At 37.9% G+C, this 21,810-nt stretch overlaps 1 protein-coding gene and 1 pseudogene across 1 annotated transcript in view; one reads left to right on the plus strand and one right to left on the minus strand.

Moving 5' to 3' along the window:
* Nucleotides 1-324: 324 nt before the first annotated feature.
* Nucleotides 325-21,810, plus strand: part of HAT1 (histone acetyltransferase 1) — a 63,522-nt gene continuing 42,036 nt past the window's right edge. Inside the window, exons 1-3 of the mRNA XM_041723532.1 lie at nt 325-386; nt 2,589-2,693; nt 18,940-19,015. Of these exons, the coding sequence (XP_041579466.1) occupies nt 380-386; nt 2,589-2,693; nt 18,940-19,015 (188 nt within the window). The 5' untranslated portion in view covers nt 325-379. The remainder of the gene's footprint in view (nt 387-2,588; nt 2,694-18,939; nt 19,016-21,810) is intronic.
* LOC121472285 lies at nt 6,309-6,708 on the minus strand (annotated as a pseudogene).

Consider the following 21,810-nt stretch of genomic DNA (forward strand, 5'->3'; position numbering starts at 1 on the left):
TTACCACCAGTCTCCGAAACCTGGCTGGGGGAACAGACAACAGCGTTACGGGGTCTGCAACCCCATAGCTGTCCTCGGGGAAGCCCGCGCGCATCCTACTAGAGACGGCCCCTCACGCGGCCTCCTCTTCGGGTTCAGGCCTGCAACGCGGCTGACGGCGCTCGCCGTGGCTAGGCAACGGTCGGAGCATTCCCCGCGGAGTCGGCCCCGCCTCCCGAGGCGCTTCCACCTCCCGGCGCCTCGAATCCCCTCCTCTCATTGGCTAGCGGCCTACCAGGGGTGGGCGGGGGGATGTGCGTCACGCAATGAGCTCACTTCCGGCCAGGGAGCGCGCGGGTTGATTCGTCCTTCCTCAGCCGCGGGTGCTCGCAGCTCGGAAATGGCGGGTAAGTTCCCGGGAAAAGTTTACCAAGGGGAGGGGGCGGGCAGGTTTGGGGAAGAACGCCGAGGCGGTGGTGACAGTGCCCGCCTGGAACTTTCGGGCGCCGGCCTGGGTTCCAGAAGGCTTGCGGCAGCCTGAGAGCACGGAACTCTCAGCCCAGCTCCCTGTCGGCCGAGGTTCGTGCCCCCGCCCCCAACTAGTCGGGGTGCTGCGCCGTCTGCGGAGAGCTCGGCCCCAGCCGCGGGCCGCGGCCGCCGGGGAGAGCGTCGCGGGGTGGCTCGCAAGCTGCCCGATCCCCGCGGCCTGCTTATCCGCTCGTTCCCTTTCCCCCCTGCCGCCCGAGCCGCAGCGGGCTGCTTCTGTTCCCGCCCGCCGGCTTTCGGGTTGGGCTCGCCCTCCTCCTCCAGGTCTCCCTCCACCTCCCTCCCTTCCACGACAGTCCACTTCTGAGCTAGCGCATCGCTGCCTTGCCCCGCACCGGGGGCTCCTCTTTGAGTCTTCGCAGTCGTCTTTTTTCTTTTTTTTTTAATCTCTCGCGCTTTAATATTCCTGGGGTCGATTCAGATTTCCTTTGAGAAAGATGGTCCTCGCATGCTTCCTTCATCTAAACTTCTCTTAGTATTTTATGCTGTGATTTTCACGTTCAATTGTCTTTTTTTTTTAAAGTCTCTTTAGTTTACAGCGTTTAATACTAATCATTACTATTAAGACTGTTTTGGTGTGAGTGTATACTCCCCCCCCCCCCCAGTTACATATCTTTTGGAGTGATGGACAGTTTGTACTTTTTTTTCCCCCCAGTGCCTTCCTAGTAGTCTTACTACAGTTTCACGGATGTGCTGGATAGACAGGCTATCACGTGAGCTCTACAGATATTTAAAGAAGGATTTTTTTCTACCAGAGAGTGACTCTGGGATCTTGGGGGTGCACTGGCGCTGTAAAAGAGGGGGGCATATGTATTTTGTGCGGTGTGCACGTAGTAAGACTTACCCCTAAATTTGAACCTGTGCTTCACCGCTTAATAGTTGGGTGCACTTAAGCAAGTAAACCTCTCCCGAAGCCTGAGCGTTTTAATATGAAATGGGGCGGATATAGTATCTAATAGATCTGTGGGGATTTAAGCTAATGTATGATTTCAAACAAGTCAAGTTTTGTGGCTTATATATAACTCCTTGAAGTGGGTTCTGTTATCCCAGTTTAATAGATTAGGGTCAGAGGAGTCAAGCAATGTGCTCTAGTTTTAGTTCACAGATCCCAGTAAGTTAAGTGGCGAAGGCTGGATGCGATTCCAGGAATTCTGACAACAGACTTCATCCTAGACTGTCTCAAATGTTCCCTATTTTCTGTTTATGTGTGTTTTAACCACTTGCTAAAGTTCATGGCGTGTTTGCTTCTGCACATGATTTCCTTTTTCCTGAATTTTTACAAATTTTTTTTTGTTCATTTTGTCCGGAGGTTTATTGTCATCTTTGCGTGAAAGTTTATCTGAATAATGATTGCTTCCATTTGTAATTACTTGTTACATATATTGATGGGTAGCTATGCTCTAGTAAAACCATTTGGTTTCCAGTAGCCCGTAGTTTATGACTTTGTACACCTATGGTTAAAAAAACATTTGTTTAATGCACTGAAAATTTTCTTTCCTAACCCTGTCCCCATTCCTTCTCTCTTATCCTAGAGATAACCATGGTTACCAGTTTCTTGTGTGTCCTTCCTGAGATAATCTATGCATTATCAATTGATGGTTTCTTAATAGTTGATCTAAAATACTCTGGGTAGAAGTTTTCAAGTATTAGAGATAAAATGCTATTGTAATTATCAAAGGATATTCTCATCTTAGGTCTTGGGTGAGCAGTGGTACTCTTTTTATATTTTTAAAAAGCTGCTTAGGTATAGGTCCTAGCAGATAATATATGTTAGTATTAAATATAAAGAAATGTCAGTAGTCATGTTACTTTTTGGATTTACTAATTTACGTAAAGCAAGCCTCGTTCATACACCTCTGGCAAAAATGATGTTTTTCCTGTTGTATAACGAGGCAGTCCTACTCAATACATTTATTTAGGAATATATGGAAAATGACCTGTGCTTTTATGATCTATTAGCATTTAAAAATTTTTCCTATTATTCCACTCCTAATAAGAACCTTCTCTGTGGGTTTGACTATTTAAACCATTTCCAACAAGACCTTCTGAAAACTTTTCCTTAGGATTTGGTGCTATGGAGAAATTTTTGGTTGAGTACAAGAGTGCAGTGGAGAAGAAGCTGGCGGAGTACAAATGTAACACCAACACAGCAATTGAACTAAAATTAGGTATGTATGCTATTTCTAAGTGGTATTCTGTACTGTGTGTTCATATATAATCTTTTTTTAAAATTTGAGGTAGAATTTTATGTAAGAGCAGTTCATGTAAATGTGTAGTTTTCTGCATGTATTGAACACATTCAGATTTTATTCAGTCCATTATGTCATGGAGTGGGTAGATGTTTAAGAGGTGGCGGAGTTTACACCTAGGAAGGACAGCGTGGCAAAAAATGATAAGCGTAGGTGTTCTCAGGCTTTTGAAGCTATTTACCTTTCATTTTTGCTTATAAAAATAGTAGGCAGTAGTGTTGGTGAGAATGTGGAAAACAATGTTGCTGATCGGAATGTAAAATGATGTAAATACTTTGGAAAACAGGTTGGCAGGTTCTTAAAAAGTTAAATGCACTATATGATCCAACAGTTCTACTCCTAGGTATCTTCTCAAGAAAAATGAAAACATATGTCCATACAGAAACTAGGACATGAATATTCATAGCAGCATTATTTATAGTAGCCCCCAAATGGAAACAACTCAGATCTCCATCAACTGGTAGTAGAATAAACAAAGTATGATATATCTATACGATGGAATACTACTTGACAATAAAAAGGAGGACTGAAAATCTGATACATGCTGCAACACGGATGAACTTAAAAATACTCTTAAGTGAAATCATATAGAACCCCCCGCCCCATACAGTGTGATTCTGTTTGTATGAAATGTTTGGAAAAAGCACATCCAGAGGATGGTAGTTGGTAGTTGGTAGAATGGTAGTTGCCTGGGGCTGACTCTGAGAACAGAGTGAGAACTGCACATGGGCATAAGATTTCTTTTGGGGACAGTGGCAGTGGGTTTTTTTTTTTTCTTAATAGTAATATTCTTTTTGTTGTTGTTTAAGATTTTATTTATTTATTCATGAGAGAGAGAGAGGGGCAGAGACATAGGCAGAGAGAGAAGCAGGCTCCACGCAGGGAGCCTGATGTGGGACTCAATCCCGGGTCTCCAGGGTTATGCCCTGGGCTGAAGGTGGTGCTAAGCTGCTGAGCCACCCAGGCTGCCTAATGGCAGTGTTTTAAAATTAGATTTTGGCCGTGGTCACACAATTCTAAATTTACTGAAAATTACTGAATTATATGCTTAAAACAAGTTTTGTGGTATGTAAACTATACCTCAGGTAAAGCTTTTTTTAGAAAAAGATTTTACTTATTTACTTGAAAGAGGGAGAGCACAAGCTGTGGAGAGAGGGAGAGGGAGAAGCCGACTCCCCGATGATCAGGGAGCTCAATGTGGGACTCGATCTGAGGATCCCCAGTCTAAGCTCAATGTGGGACTCGATCTGAGGATCCCCAGTCTAAGCCACAGATAGACTCTTAACTGACTGAACCACCCAGGCACCCCTTAATAAAACTATTTAAAAAAAATAATTGCCTGTTCATGAATTCTGGTCCCATGGCATTCCATGGCTAAATTTTTATAGTGGTTGTAAAGATTAAATCTATGATTAAGACAAGTAAAGTGCAGGAACAGGTTGACTTTTAGAACTTTTTTAAAGATTTATTTATTCATGAGAGACTTATTTCACTTAGCAAATATTTCATGTTGTGGCATATATCAGGACTTCATTCCTATTCGTGGCTGAATAATATTCCATTGTGTTTTTATACTACATTTTGTTTATTCATCTGTTGATGGACTTTGGGATCCTTTCTACCTTTTGGATTTTGTAAGTAATGCTACTATGGACATCAGTATATGAGTATCTGAGTTCCTGATTTCAATTATTTTAGTATATAACTAGGAATAGAATTACTGAGTGTATGTTAATTGCGTGTTTAACTTTGAGGAACTGCCAAATTATTTTACGTAGTATCTGCAGTTTTATAGTCCCACTAACAGTGTACGAGGTTCCAGTTTCACCATATCATTGTCATCATTGTCAGTGCTTGTTATTTTCTGTTTTTTTTTTTTATTATAGCCATCCTAGTAGATGTAAAATGATATCTTATTGTGATTTTGATTTGCATTGCCCTAATGACTAATGATCTTGAGCATCTTTTCATGTGCATATTGGCCATTTGTATATCTTCTTTGTAGAAGTATCTATTCAAATCCTTTGCCTATTTTTTAATTGGATTATCTTTTTGTTTTTTTTTTTTAATATATTTTAAAACTTGGTAATTTTCTAGATTCTCTTACTTTGTGGAAAGTGGCTTCAGCTGAGTGTTTTTCAGGTCTACAACCATATTATCTGGATCATTTTCATAAATTCACTTTGTTTTTTTTTTTTTTTTTTTTTAATTTATTATTTATGATAGTCACACAGAGAGAGAGAGAGAGAGAGAGAGAGGGAGAGAGAGAAGCAGGCTCCATTCACCGGGAGCCCGACGTGGGATTCGATCCCGGGTCTCCAGGATCGCGCCCTGGGCCAAAGGCAGGCGCCAAACCGCTGCGCCACCCAGGGATCCCTTCACTTTGTTTTTAATAGATACGTTTTTTGCATGTGCTCTTTCTCTTTTTTTTTTTTAAAGATTATATTTATTTATTCATGGGAGACACACATAAAGAGAGGCAAAGACACAGGCAGAGGGAGAAGCAGGCTCCATGCAGGGAGCCCAATGTGGGACTTGATTCCAGGACTCTAGGATCATGCCCTGAGCTGAAGGCAGACACTCAACCTCTGAGCCACCCAGGTGTCCTCTCTCTCTCTTTTTTTTTTTTATGATTTTATTTATTTATTTATGAGAGACACAGAGAGAGAGAGGCAGAGACACAGGCAGAGGGAGAAGCAGGCTCCATGCAGGGAGCCTGATGTAGGACTCCATCCAGGGTCTCCAGGATCAGGCCCTGGGCTGAAGGTGGTGCTAAACTGCTGAGCCACTTGGGCTACCCTCCTTCTCTTTTTTTAAAGTAGGCTTCACGCCCAGCATGGAGCCCAACATGGGCTTAATCTCAAAACCCTGAGATTAAGACTGGAGCTGAGATCAGGACTTGGACACTCAACCAACTGAGCCACGAAGGCGCCCCCCTCTCCCCCCATTCTCTTTCAAACTGCATTGGCTAACACTTTCAGAACAGTGTTAAAAAATGAGGGCAGCTGGGGTGGCTCAGGGTTTAGCGCCTGTCTTTGGCCTGGGGCCTGACCCTGGAGTCCCAGGATCAGGTCCCATGTCGGGCTCCCCACAGGGAGCCTGCTTCTCCCTCTGCTTGTGTCTCTGCCTTGCTCTCTTTGTGTCTCTCATGAATAAATAAATAAAATCTTAAAAAAAAAATGATTACGGTCATCCCTGTTTCTTAATTTAATGAGAATGGTTCTAGTATTTCTCCACTAAACATGATCCTTGCTTACTACTTTGAAGAATAGTTTGTTTTGCAAAGAGTTTTTATTCAAAAGTGCATATTAAAGTTTATCAAGTGCCCTTTTGGTTTCAATGGAAATAATGATTATGTTATACACAATGTTTATAATACATAATATTTAATTAGCATGATAGATTTTATTATACCTTTATATATTGACCCACTCTTACTCTTGCATTTCTAAACTGAATATCTTGAGATATTTTAACGAATTCATGAAGGCTTATATTTATTTTTATTTTATTTATTTTTTTATTTTTTTCCAGGTTCATAATTTATTGTACAAATTGAGTATCACATGATGAGTTGACATTAGCTTCTCCAACCATGGGAACTTAACAGATGAGGTCCAAGTTAAAGTCCATTTATGTTGCTTTCACAGCTGGTGTTTTTTTAGACCTTAATTTGAAGTATAAAATCATCAAAGCAATGCCTCCAATATGTGGCCAATACATAATTCATTCTACCTGTGAGAGTATGAGTTGAAATATTTTTTGATGCCAGTGAAATGGAATTGGGTATCAGTTTCTAGACCTGCCATGATTTCAATCTTGCAAAAGGTAGCAATTCCAGTGGTTGTGTCCTTCAACGTATGCAGCTAACCTGCCATGAAGACTTATATTTAAATATTTTTATATTACCATTTATAGATGAGATTGATTTGTGTTTTTCTCCTTTGAGCTTACTTTGGTGGGGGGGAGGTGAAGGTCAACTTTTGTATTCTTTGTGACTGTGACCTTCCTACTTGACTAGGGCTTTAATGCCCTCACCAGTTTGTTTGTTTGATCTATCTATCTATCTATCTATCTATCTATTTTTAAAGATTTATTTATTCATTCAGAGAGAGCGAGAGAAAGGCAGAGACACAGGCAGAGGGAGAAGCAGGCGCCACACAGGAAGCCTGATGTGGGACTCGATCCCGGGTCTCCAGGATCACACCCCAGGCTGCAGGCGGCACCAAACCGCTGCGCCACTGGGGCTGCCCCCTCACCAGTTTTAAAAGCGTTAGACTTATCTAATGGTAACGTCTTGAAAGAATTCACCTTAATCATTATGAAGAGACCTTCTTATACCATTTAATGTTGGGATGTTTTTCTGCCTTAATACAATTTAGATTTCATTCCAAGTTTTGTGGTTTGCATGATACATTTTTGACCCTTCCATCTACTTTTAACCTGTATTCCCTTTTGGGTGTGTCTTTTGCAGAGCGCACATACTTGGATTTGATTATATACTTTTTTTACCTACCAATTTTATTTCCTTTGTTATTTGTTGCTTTTGTTATCTAATTTTTCTGTTCTTGTACTTTCTCACTCCTGTCTCTACCTATGTAACGTGTGTTTTGTTTTCCCTGACCCCACACTCTCCACTGTACGGTTTAAATTCTCCTAAAAAGCCGTATAACCGGGCAGCTCGGGTGGCTCAGCAGTTTAGCACTGCCTTTAGCCCAGGGTGTAATCCTGGAGACCCGGGATCAAGTCCCTCGTCGGGCTCCCTGCGTGGAGCCTGCTTCTCCCTCTGCCTGTGTCTCTGCCTCTCTCTCTCTCTCTCTCTCTCTCTCTCTCTCTCTGTTACTCTGTCTCATGAATGAATAAATAAAATCTTAAAACAAAAAAAAAAGCCATATAACCTGTTTTAAAATACAGCATATTGTTTGTTCTGCTGAGAGACTCTTTATATTTTATATTTATTTCATTCACCGTTTGCCAAATACTTAGCTATACTTATGTGGCAGGAGGCATTTCTCTGGCATTAGAGATACAGCAGTATACAGATAGTAATTGTCTTCATGGAGCTTACATTCTGGTTATGAGAAACAGAAATACATGAAAAATAGTGATTTGTGTTATAGAGAAAATACAGGGTGATTAGATCCTACTGCTAAGGTGACATTTGAGTGGCTAATAAAATAAATGAATTTGTGAGCACTGTAGATATCTCAAGGGGGAGTGTTAACACACGAAAGAATGGCAGGTGCAGAATGTACTGGACGTATTCAAGGAATATTAAGGAAGCCATTGTGACAGAAGGCTAGCTTGGGAGGATGAAGTGTCTAGAAGCCAAATAATAAAAGTGTTTGAAGGAGGAGGAAGTAATCAACTATGTCAAATGTTGCTGGTAGTTCTTGTAACATAAGGACTCTGGGGATTTAGTGATTTGATTATTTTTCTTTTTTTTTTTTATTAAATATTTTATTTATTCATGAGAGACACAGAGAGAGAGAGGCAGAGACACAGGCAGAGGGAGAAGCAGGCTCCATGCAGGGAGCCCGATGTGGGACTTAATCCTGGAACTCCAGGAACACGCCATGGGCCAAAGGCAGGCAGGCGCCAAACCTCTGAGCACCCAGGTGTCCCAATTTGATGATTTTTCTTAAATGAGAGAAGTGATGGAATCATAGGATCTACTTTTTTATACTAATTTAAGAGAAATAAAGAGGAGGGAAATTAGAAATGGAGTATATAGGCTGTTTATGAAGAATTTTGCTCAAAAGTGAAGTTGAGCAATGGGCAGCTAGATGAACGCACAGGATAAAGTAAGTTGACTTTAGTTTTGCTCTTTAAAAAGTGATATGCACTTCATGTACAATGAAACACACACTAAGTATATGATTCAGTGAGGTTTGAGGGGGATTCCCCCCCCCCAAATAGCTGCTTTTTGGGTGTTTGAATTTAAAACCCAATTTTTGGGAGATTGAGACATGCAACAGATCTGGTGGTTTACGTGCCTCTTTGTTTTGTCTTTGAAACAATTGCAAACTTACAGAAAAGTTGGAAGTATAAATACAAAGACCTTTTATCCCTAAACTATTTGAGAAGAAATTGCTGACTTGATGAACCATCACCACATACTCTTTAACGTGTATTTACTGTGAAGAGAGCATCATTATCCATAGCCAGAATATAATCATCAAAATTAGAAAGCTAATATCATCGCTTCTCGGCCTTTTGGCTAAGATCAAGTGTAGAAAGCTAATATCAATACATTATCACCATTTAATTCTCAGCCTCTAAGTTGCCCCACTTGTCCGCACATGCCCTTTAGAGCAAAGGGATCTCGTTTGATTAGGATCACGGCTTACATTTGGTTGCCTGTTTCTTTTGGCCCCTTCAGACTGGAACAGTTGTCAGTCTCTTCTTGACTTTCATGACCTTGACACCTTTGAAGATTGCAGACCAGTTACTTTGTAGAATGTCCCTTAGTTTGGGTTTATCTGATGTTTGCTCAGGATTATTTCAAGTTACAGATCTTTGGTAGGGGTATCACAGGAGTGATTTGCGGATCTCATAGCCCCTATCAGTTTTTCCTCAAACTTCCAATTCTTTCACTTACTTAGTTCCTATTTTATTTAGTGGATTATAATCTGTTAGGTATCATTTATTTTGGTCCTTCCAGTGTACCCTGATTTGGCCAGTAGGAGCCCAGTTCATACTGGCTTCTGTGTTTTTTTTATATGTCCTCCTCCTTTATTTGATTACTTCATCTTTTGATTACTTTCTGGAACAGGATATTCCAGGCCCATGTGTTATCTCTGCCACAGCTGTGGAATCAGTCGTCTCTCCAAGGAGCCCTGCTTTTATTTTTGTTTTTTGTTTTAAGAGGAAAATGGCATTTTGAAGCCAAGATCTGCTAGGTGAGCAGGTGTTCACTGCTGTTAGTGTTCTAACATTAATGAGAATGGGCCTTCTCAGTTGATAGAACTTTGTTCCCTCCCTTTCACAAAGATTTATTTATTTATTTTAGAAAGAGATAGCATGCACAGGTAAGTGGGAGGGACAGAGGGAGACAAAGAGGGACTCTCAAGCAGATGCTAAGCTGAGCTGAGCTCAGTGCCTGACACTGAGCTTGATCTCACAACCCTGAGTTCATAACCTGAACCCAAACCAAGAGTCAGATTCTGACTGTGTCACCCCAGTGCCCCTGCTTCTTTCCTTTCAGTCCCTGCTCCCTGCAAGATGTTACTGTCCTGATTCCTTTCACCAAAATTAGTTTTGTCTGTTTTAGAACCTTATTTAAATGTAATTATGCATGCATACACTATGACTGGTTTTGTTCATTCAGGATGTTTTCGAGGTGCATCTTATTGCAGGTATCAGGGGTTCATTCCTATTTATTGCTGAATATTATTCTATTGTTGGATATATCACTATTCGTCAGTTATTAGACATTTTGGTTTTTGGCTATTATAAATAACTCTGCTAAGAATGTTCTTATACAAGTCTTTTTGTGGACATATGGTTTTATTTTGGATAAATTTGTAGCAGTGGATTTGCTAGAAATTTGCTAGGTCATAGGGTGGTTTTATGTTTAGCTTTATGAGATACTTGCCAGACTGAATTCCCAAGTACATTTATACTCACACCAACAATGTATTATAATTCTGGTTATTCCACATCCTCATGAATGTTTGGTGTTACATGTTTTTAAAATTCAATGAAATCAGTTTTGATTGAATTTTAAATTGAAGAGCTCAGTGTTACTAAGATAACTCTCCCTACATTTTTTTTTTTTAAGATTTTACTTATTTATTCATGATAGACACAGAGAGAGGCAGAGACGTAGGCAGAGGGAGAAGCAGGCTCCATGCAAGCAGCCCGATGTGGGACTTGATCCCGTACCTTGGGGATCATGCCCTGAGCCAAAGGCAGACAGAGGTTCAACCGCTGACCCACCCAGGTGTCCCTCCCTACATTCATTACAGATTTAATGTAATCTCTTTTGTGTGTCTTAGTTTAATTTTGGTATCAGGGTTTTGCTAGCCTTATAAAATGAATAGGGAACTGTTTTCCATTTTCTAAAATGAGTTTGCAAAAAATTAATACTATTTCTTCTTTAAATGTTTGGTAAAATTTATCAATGAAGCTTTGTATGTCTAGTTTTCTTTGTTAGAAGGCTTTTAATTACAAATCTATTAGGTTGAATACTATTCTGATTTGATGTTTCTTGTGTCAGTTTTGGTAATTTTTGTCTTTTAAGGAAATTGTCCATTTTATCTAACTTTTTTTGTCAGAATGTTGGAAAATAATTTATATTCTGCAGTTTTATATAGGGTTCTATAAATGTCAATTGGCTTAATAGTGTTATTCAAGTCTTGTATATTTTTGCTGATTTTTAATTACTTATTCTGTCAGAACAATTGAGAGGTCTGTTGAAATCTCCAACTATAATTGTGGATTTGTCTGTTTCTTCAGTTGTCAGCTTTTGCTTTATGTTTTTTTTTTCTTTTTTTTTTTTAAAGTGAAGTATAGTTATGCTTCATATATTTTGAAGGCCTAGTATTAGGCTCATACAGATGTAGACAGATGTTCCTTTATCTCTGGTAATAAAGGGATCTCTTTATCTCTGTCCAGCTTTTACTCTTCATCTTGCATTATATTGAAGACTACTTTTTCATATAGGAATATTGCAACAAGAGTTATTTAAGCATGGGAGAAATAACAGCATGTTTTTATGCTGATGCCTGTGATCTATCAGAGAAGGGACAAATGATACAGGAAAAGAATGGGGAGTATTTGTAGAGTGATATCTTTGAAAAATCTGAGAGAATATTCTTAAGAATATCAGTGGAGAGATTAGCCTTAGGTGGGACATGGAGAATTTCTCTCTGCCAGTTTAACAAAGGGAAGACATATTTATTCTATGGGAGTAGTGGCTACAGTAAATTGGAAGGTATAGAGTGCCAGTCTGTGCAGATTCTCTTGTGAATGCTTATTTCCTAAGTGAAACAAGAAGCGAAGTTATCAGGTGAGAATGTGATTCTAGAAGATGTTGGAGGGTTTGAGGAAATAGTCATCTTGTCAAGCAAGAGGAGTGAAGTAGACTTGAGAACTATAGTATAATTGTCAGGTAGCACTAAGGGTCTACTTCAAATTTAGTACTCATGAATGTAAAGTCAAGGTGAGCCATATGCAGATGCAAGGGTATAGCAAAAAGTGGGCGTATAGTCAGATTTATAACTAGAGTGGGGTTTTAGGCTGGCATAACAAAGATTGGAACAAAGGAGTTGAGGATGTTTATGAGGGAGTGATTTTCTACATGGAGAGGGAAGAAATTGAGGATACAAAGGAGGGGAGGGACAGCAAAAATTGTGTTCTAATCAATACATTGTAAGCCCTGGTGGAGGTTGAAGAATTGTTAGAATTAGGGTATCACAGAGAGTGAGCTGGGAAGAGGTGGTAGTAAGATTGTACAGTGTTTGACATGGAAATTTAAAGGGTATAATTATTGATAATGATTGGTAAGAGGTAGGGCATGTCCTGGGAATAAGTTACAGTAAAAGATTCTTGGAGAAGGAATCAAGAAACTGAGAGACTGAGTTAGTAATTTTAAATCTCCAAGATTTAAGTCAGTAATGTTGGAAAGAGGGACAGTAAGCCAAAAACTATGTTCCTCAGAGAATGAGGGAAAGATTGGGCATTAGCATCAAAGCTGATTGTTCTTAACATATGAAGAGAAGGACCTTCATCTGAAACCAGCAGTAAGGAGTTAGAACAGTTCGCCCCAGCAGTTACAAAGAAAAAGCAGCCACTACTTGAGAGGGCTGTAATAGAAGCAGTGTCTTGGGGGAGAGCCAGATTGTCCACAAACTATTAGGGTGAGAAGATATAGAAGATTCAAGGAAGAAGTTTGGGATATGGAGAATTTTGGTGATAATTGATTCATGAGTTTTATAGTAATCACAGGTAGTTGGATTGGGGTGGCAATTGGCATTAGATTAGTAGTTTTATGCTACTCTACGGGGATGAGAATCCAGGTAAAAAGGGGTAATCTAGGAATTGGACTAAAATTTGCTGGAATAAAGAATATGATGGAATTAATTATGATGGTTTCTAAGGTATATTGTAATGTTAAGACTAATGTTGCAGGCTGGTGGAGATGATGGGCTGGTGGAGATGATGGGAATGTTGTTAGGGACATACTGGGCCCTGCCTTCACCGCTGCATTTTAAAATAATATAATTACACTTATTTTGCAGTTTAACATTGGTAAGGAAAGTATATATTGGTCAAAACACTAAGATTTCAGTTGTTTAAAGGACACAAGAGTAAGGGGCGCCTGGATGGCGCAGTTGGTTGAGCGTCTGACTCTGGCTTAGGTTGTGATCTCATGGTCCTAGGATTCAGCCCTACGAGGGGGGTTCCATACTCAGTGCAGAGTCCACTTGGGATTCTTTCTCCCTCTCCTTCTGCCCCTCCTACCCATGTACATATGCTCTCTCTAAAATAAACAGATAAATCTTTAAAAGAACACAGGAGTATGAATAAACTTATAGTCCAGAGCACAATTAGATATTATGGGAAATATGTAGCAGCATCTCTGAAGCTGCTTGAGAACTGGAATCCATTTATATCTGCATTATGAGCACCTGTCGATGGACTGTTCCTATGTTAAATGCTTAAGCATTATTAAACTTTAAAACTAATTAAATTAATGTGCCTTAGTGATTTCTTAATTATTGGGCTTTGGGCTATTAAGACATGGAGAATGTATCTTTTTTTTCTTCAAGTCTTTATTTAAATTCCAGTTAGTTAACATACAGTGTAGACTGTATCTTTTATGCATTTTGTCCTTCCTGAAATTACTGAAGTGATCCTGATAACTAGAAAATATAGGAACTAGGGATCCCTGGGTGGCGCAGCGGTTTGGCGCCTGTCTTTGGCCCAGGGCGCGATCCTGGAGACCCGGGATCGAATCCCACATCAGGCTCCCAGTGCATGGAGCCTGCTTCTCCCTCTGCCTGTGTCTCTGCCTCTCTCTCTCTCTGTGTGACTATCATAAATAAATAAAAATTAAAAAAAAAAAAAAAGAAAATATAGGAACTATAAATAGGAGTGGAAACAGTAAGATTTATAGTCAAATAGAAGATTGATCTGTGTTGGTAATAAGGTGCCATTTAATATTCTAGGCCCTGATCTTCCATTTTTCTCCAAAAATTTGAGTGACAGATTTTCCTGAAAAAAAATTTAGTGCTTATTTTAAATTATTATAGTTTTTTATATTGTATATTCCTCTGTTGGAATGCTGAATATTTTCCAGGAATTTTGGGAGTATAAGAATATAAGAAATAAAAATTACCCATTATTTCATCACTCAGAATAACTACAGTACTTATGTACTATAATTTGGGATATTTCCTTTAGTTTTTTTTAAAAATTATATATTAATTTATGTTATAGCTTTCATAAAATTGAGGTAACAGTGTCATGTTCTGTTTACTTATATGTATTGTCAACACTTTTCTGTCACCAGGTATTTCTCAATAGTATTATGTTTAATGTTTATATTAAAATTTCATTTATGTAATTTATTTACTCATTTCACTATCGGTTGATTTTGGGGTTGTTCCCTTGCTCTCTTGCTTTACTAACATAACTGCATTGTAAAGACTTAAAAATATTTCATATTTGTGATATCCAGGAGAGTTCACACTTTGTACATGTTCTCATGTATATATGTCAGATTGATTCAGCCATAATCCCACCAGCCAACTTAGTCTTTTGCATTTTTCATCTAGAAAATGGAGGTAATAATAATAATACCTAACTTTCTAAAACACTTGTGGGGATTCAGTACAATGTTTATAAAATCCTTAGCAAATTGCCTGATACACTGTAAATGTTCAAGTGACAACTAATAGTATGGTTAATAACATTGTGTGTGACTGCTTCTTATGAATATGTCCTGTGTTGCATACCACATTGTTCATACAAAAACTTGTTCAGGAACGTTCGTAGGAGCATTATTCATAAAAACCCCAAAGTGGAAACATCCCAAATGTCTATTAACTGATGACTGGATAAACAAAATATGGTATATCCATATAGCAGAGTATTATTCAGCCACAAAAAGGAATGAACTGGTGGTACATACTATAACATGGATGAACCTCTAGAACATATGAAGTGAAAAAAGCCAGACATGGTGCACCTGGATGGCTGGGTTAGTGGTTGGTTGGTTAAGTGTCTCTTTTTTTTCTTTTTTTTTTTTTTAAGATTTTATTTATTGACATGGAAATTTAAAGGGTATAATTATTGATAATGATTGGTAAGAGGTAGGGCATGTCCTGGGAATAAGTTACAGTAAAAGATTCTTGGAGAAGGAATCAAGAAACTGAGAGACTGAGTTAGTATTCATGAGAGACCAGAGAGGCAGAGACATAGGCAGAGGGGAGAAGCAGATTTCCTACAGGGAGCCTGATGCAGGGCTGTATCCCAGGATCACAGGATCACAACCTGAGCCAAAGGCACACACTCAACCACTGAGCCATCGAGGTGTCCCTAAGTGTCTGACTCTTGATCTAAGTAAGCTCAGGTCTTGAGCTCAGGGTCCTGAGTTCAAGCCCCATGGCTCTGTGCTGGCTGTATGCTGGGTGTGGAGCTACTTAAAGAAAAGAAAAGAAAGAGAAAAAAGGGGAGAGGGAGGGAGGGAGGAAGAGAAAGGGAGCCAGACATAAAAGGCACATATTGTATGATTCCACTTATGCGAAATGTCTGGAATAGACAAATACAGAGACCTAGTGTCATTTCTTTTATAGTTATTACTACACTTGTGTAAGTATTGAGGCTTTTTTGTTCCTGTTTTTTTTTTTTTTTTTTTTTAGTAAGCTCTATACCTAATATGGGGCTTGAACTCATGACCCCCAGATTAAAAGTCATGTGCTCTCCCCACTGATCCAGCCAGGCACCCCTGAGGGTTTTTTCTTTAAATAAGAATAAAAAATTCATCTTTGTTTCTTTTCTCTTAGAAAGACTAACCTCCTAGCACTAATTGCTCGTTCCTTTTGTTTATGCTTAGGACTTTTTACCTTAAAGACCTTTTTTGAGGAGATAACTTTTAGTCTAATCTCTATAAAGTATAACCTTAGGTATCTTCTCAGTGTGTAATCCCAGGAATTTGGAAACAACTTTTTTGGAATCTCAGTGTGGCTGAATGTAGTACAGTGAGCAGTTTTCATGTAATATAATGACTAAAAACTTCATTTATTCAATATTAAAAGAATCCTTTGTAAAGTGCATAGCATTGACTTTAAAGAGTTTCTCTTGGATTCTTTCACCCAAATCTAATCAGATCCAAACAATAAATATTTAACTATATATTTGCCTTAAGCTATTTGATTTTTACTTCAACTAAAAGACTCAAAGCTTTGCTTTCTCTTTCTTTTAGTTTGTATTACCTGTGAACTAAATTTCATGCTGAAATAGTAAAATAGTTTCGATGATAGGTCTATTGGAAAAAGGCCAATCCAAATTATAGAAATAGTTATCATACCTATATTTTTGATATTTGTTACATTTCTTTTTCTGTGTCTCATCACTACCAAAAGTGCTGTATATTATATTAGAAGCAGTAGTTTGAAATTAATTTTTAATAATTTCTAGAGACTTCAAAACATTTTTAAAATTAGAGATGCAGTAGTGGAAATTTTTTTGGATTAAGAGTCTAGACATAATGAATTTTTAAAATTCTGTAATATTACAGATGTGCAAAAAATATAGAGCAAACTAATAAATATCATGATCCCATCACTTAGTTTTTTCACGTCTTAACATTTTGCTTTATTTGCCCAGGGCTTTTTTAAATTTCAGTTTTCATTATGAAAATTTGCAAACACAAAAGAAAAGTGGAGAGAATAGAACAATACTTACCTATATATCAAATATCTAAATTCAACAATTAACATTTTATTGTATTTGCTTTAATATGTACTTTAACTGAATTACTTGAAAGTAGATTTATTTTTTTAAGATTTATTTATTTGAGAGAGAGAAAGAGCATGCATACACACACTCTGGGAGGAGGGCGAGAGAGAGAGAAAGTCCCAAGCAGACTGTGTGCTGCGCTTGGAGCCCATCTCAGGGTTTGATTTTATGACCCTGAGATCACAACCCAAGCTGAAACCAAGAGTTGGATGCTTAACCTGCATCACCCAAACACCCCAAAGTAGATTTCTGAACATCATAACAGTCCTAATATATGAATATTCACATATATAAACCTAATTTCATTTTCACACCTATGAAAATTAATGGTAATTCTTTGCTGTCTTGTAATTTTCTGGTTTCCCTGATTGTCCTTTAAAGTCTTCAGTTAAAAAAAAATAACGTCTTCAGTAGTTTTTTGGGGGAATCCCTGGGTGGCTCAGTGGTTTAGCGCCTGCCTTCAGCCCAGGCTGTGATCCTGGAGCTCCAGGATCGAGTCCTGCGTTCGGCTCCCTGCATGGAGCCTGTTTCTTCCTCTGCCTGTGTTTCTGCCTCTCTCTCTCTCTCTCTCTCATAAATAAATAAATAAAATCTTTAAAAAAAAAAGTCTTCAGTAGTATGTATGTATGTATGTATTTATTTATTTATTTATGTTTATGATTTTATTTATTAATTCATGAGAGACTGAGAGAGGCGGAGACACAGGCAGAGGGAGGAGCAGGCTCCTCACCAGGAGCCCGATGTGGGACTCGATCCCAGGACTCCAGGATCACGCCGTGAGCCAAAGGCAGATGCTAAACCGCTGAGCCACCCAGGAATCCCCCCCAAAAGTTATTTAAACCAGAAGTCAGGGATCATGCATCATGTTTGGCTGTGATATTTCTTTAATCTCTTTTAATCCAGAATAATCCTTCCCCCAAATGTGGAACTTCCCCCCCATATTATTGATATTATTGGAAGAGTAAAGTTTTTGTGTGGAATTAATAGACAAATCTAGATTTGTCTGTTTTCTTTTGGTAATATTTAACTTGTTACCCTGTCCTCTATACTTTTTGTAAACTGAAAGATTTAAAGCTGGATTAAATCTAGGATAAACATTTTTGGTAAGAAAATGTTTCATAGATGATGCTGTATATGTTATATTGCATTGAACCAAGAGATGTACAATGTTGCTCTATCCTATAATGAGTGATTTTAAGTTAGACTACTTGGAAAGGTGCTAACTGCCAGATTTCTACAGTGAAAGATACCTTCTGTAAATCATTAATGTCCCGGATGATATTTTGGCACTCTGTGAATGACCTATTCTAGGAGGACAGTGTTAGAAATTTTTTATCTACAACTTATCTTTTCACTCTTCAATTTAAGGATTTTGGGGGGAGGAGAGTAAGGTTTTTTTCTGTGTAAGATAAATTATATTGGGAAAATGTCCAATAATGTCAGGACTCACAATAAATGCAAATAAGAGAACAGGGTACTCATTTCCATCTTAAATTGGTAGAAATTAAAGTTGAGAGTACAGAATATTCTCAATATGGGGAGCAAAGGAGTTTAAGTAGCTGCCAGTGGGTATATAAACCGTTAAAATATTTTTAGAGCGCACTTAAGCAGTGTTTTTCAAAATAATTCAGTACTTTTACTCAGCGTTTTTACTTCCAGGAATTTATCCTGTATATACTTGTAAGAGCATTACTTTTAATAGCAAAACCAACCCACCCCAAAACCTGGGAACAGCATGAATATCATCTTGCACTGATAAAGAATGATTTAATGATAAAGGCCTCCTCAAAACTCAGATTACTCTTGTTCTCAGAATGTTTTCTGTGGTGGTCTTTTTTTTTTTTTTTTGATGCTGTAGCTTTTCTTATTTCAGAGTGTCTTTGCTTTTTTTTTCTTTTTGCATTGCATCTAAACATATAGAAGAAAAAAACTAAATCATGTGCCTTTGTCATTTTCTAATTCTTAGAATCAGTTGGGTTTTGATGCTGAAGCACTCCAAGTGATATTCTACTTTTCATTGTTCATTTGTCTCATAGAATCCAGTGTAAATCAGATAATGGAAAAGTACATTTTAAGTAAAAAAAATGTTGGCTGTATCCTAGTTATAGTGGAATTCTTGAAATGGTAATACCTGTCACCTTTAATATCTTTAATTTAGTATCTTTAATATGTCTATATTTTTTATTCTTTTAAACAGTTCGTTTTCCTGAAGATCTTGAGAATGACATTAGAACTTTCTTTCCTGAATATACCCATCAACTCTTTGGGGATGAGTAAGTAACTTTGCCAAATTAATGTCGCCAAAAAAAAATAAGCAATTTTTTCTTTTAAGATCTAGAAATCAGACCATTTTCTTTGCTGTTTTTTTGTGTAATTTATTTTAAAATATATATTAGAATGGCATTTGTGACATTGAGACACCAATTTACTGTATAATACCTATCACAAAGTGCTAGAGATGCATTATCTCATTTAATTTTCACAGCTGTCTTTGCGATAGTATTATCGTTTATTACGTTGCATATTGGTGGAATTGAATGGTTGCTTTTAAGGACATGTGAATGACCAAGGTTGAGGTTTTGAAGTTCAGGCAATCTGACTATGAAGCTCATAGACACTTAGTTTAGAAGTGTCTGTCAGCATTCTCCACTGTAAGGTTTTTTCCTTTATTATGTAATTATGTAGTATGGGGAGATACTTTGAGCCTGCAAAGATCCTGTTTCCCATCAGACTTTGAGCCAGTAGTTTTAAATCCATTGGTGATTCTTGATTGCATCAATATTTTACTGTGATTATAAAATGATTTTCTAACTCTGTCAGAAACACCTACATTTATTAGTTGGGATTCTATAAGGACGAGCTTCTCTTTTCCCCTTATGTATTTCTTTGTTTATATCAGAATGGACTAAAAGATTCTTTTTTTAATCCAGTGGGTCATAATCTGTTATTATTAATTATGCTGCCCAGATTATCCCATTTCAAACTAGTTTTTGAATCCTTTTGATATATCATCATTTTGTGGATACTTTACTTTCAGATACAATAAGATGTTCAAGATTCATCTTACACTTTTTCTACTAGTTCTGCAGTCAGCCATTTTCCCAAGGAATCCTGCTTTGTTGTAGTAGGAAAAGGTATTTTGACATAGTTGACATTTAATATATTGCCCTTTGTGGCTATTTTACCTACATGTTATTTCAGCATTGTTCACGTATTTATTTAATGTGTTTTGAAATTTTTTTTTAAAGATATATTTATTAGAGAAAGTGAGAGCATGGGAGGGGAACTGGGGGGCAGGCAGAGGGAGAAGCAGGCTCTGCTGAGCAGGGAGCCTGACATGGGCCTTGATCCCAGGACCCCGGGATCATGACCCGAGTGGAAGGCAGACACTTAACTCACTGAGCCACCAGGTGCCCCTAACGTGTCTCTTCATGGAACAAATTTCCTCAGAATTTTTCATTATTAATGTATCAGATCGGGCATTTTATGTACTTTTAAATATTAATAATTATATTTTATTATATATTGATTCATAGCAAAATTGAGCCTTTCTTATTTGTTTTTTTAAAGATTTTATTTATTCATGAGAGACAGAGAGAGAGGCAGAGACATAGGCAGAAGGAGAAGCAGACTCCCTGCAGGGACCCTGATACAGAACTTGATCCCAGAACCCTGGGATCATGCCCTGAGCCGAAGGCAGATGCTCAACCACTGAGCCACCCAGGCATCCTGAGCCTTTTGTATTTCAAATGGGTTTTATTTTATTATAAAGATAAGAATGTTTTCTTTTGGGATTTCTATCTTTAAGGAACTATTTTATTCCCTTCCTCACTGCTATTTAAAATCTTTCTTTGGTGCATACAATCTGGTCTTACAGATAATGCTTCTTAATGGTATTTTGTACATTTATTCTTTTTTGCATGTCATTAAAAATGCTTGCGTATGCCTATTCTAAGGTAGACACGTGACAGTTGACAGTCACATAATCGTGATAATCCCTGTATCTTATGACTCAAATATGATTGGTCTTGATCCTCTTATCATTGCCACTCCTGTTTATGCACATAGCTTTCAGAGTTCTGGAATAGAATGCTCATGTTTTATTTTGGAAGACTAAACAGGAATCTGAAAATGACACTGCTTCTTTCAGGCACTCTTCTTCAGAATTCACTTAAAAAAATAAACTTTATTGAGATGTAATTTATAATTCATCTATATAAAGTATACAGTTCAATGATTTTTTAGTATGTTGTGTTCTATAGTCATCACAATAAATTTTAGAATATTTTGTCATTCCTACCAAAATTCCCATAACCAGTTAGCAGTCATTGTCTTTTTCTTCCCTTACTCTCCCCAGCCCTAGCAATCACTAATTTGTTTTCTGTCTCTCTAACTTTACCTATTCTGGATATTTTAGATTCACATTTTGGAAGACTCTTTTTAAGCCAGAGAAGAGAATATCAAGGCATAGGTGGATTGCAGGGAGCAGGGCTGGAAAAATAACAGCAGCTCCAGATCTGCTTTCTGAGTTCATAGGGTGGTGTAATTAGACATACGCTTTCACCACTTTCAGCACCTCTGGATGTTAATTGATGGAAGCAAGTAGTAAACTGAGGAAAGAGGGGGCCAAAGCTACATCTTAGCTGCTTGCCTAGTGAGGTACCAATTTAATACCCCATGTGTCTGATTTGAAATGCCTTCTGGTACTAGTAATAGCAGCAGCACCAGCAGGATCAGTGATATATTACATTTATTATATACTTGTATAATATGTTGGTCAACGTTATAAGTAGTTTACGCTTGCTCATTTAACCTGAACAACATCCCTGAAGTAGATGCTATTATTCTCGTTTATTTTATTTTATTTATTTATTTTTTAAAGATTTTATTTTTATGTAATCTCTCCATCAAAGTGAGGCTCTAACTCACAACCCTGAGATCAAGAGTTGTATGCTCTACCAACTAAGCCAGCCTAGCGTCCCTCTCTTAGTTTTAAATGAGGAAAACTGAGGCACAGTTTCATTATAAATATGTTTCTTTTTAAAATAGGTATGGTTTAAAATCTTGA

This window comes from Vulpes lagopus, chromosome 11, assembly GCF_018345385.1.
Source record: "Vulpes lagopus strain Blue_001 chromosome 11, ASM1834538v1, whole genome shotgun sequence".
Lineage (NCBI taxonomy): Eukaryota > Metazoa > Chordata > Mammalia > Carnivora > Canidae > Vulpes > Vulpes lagopus.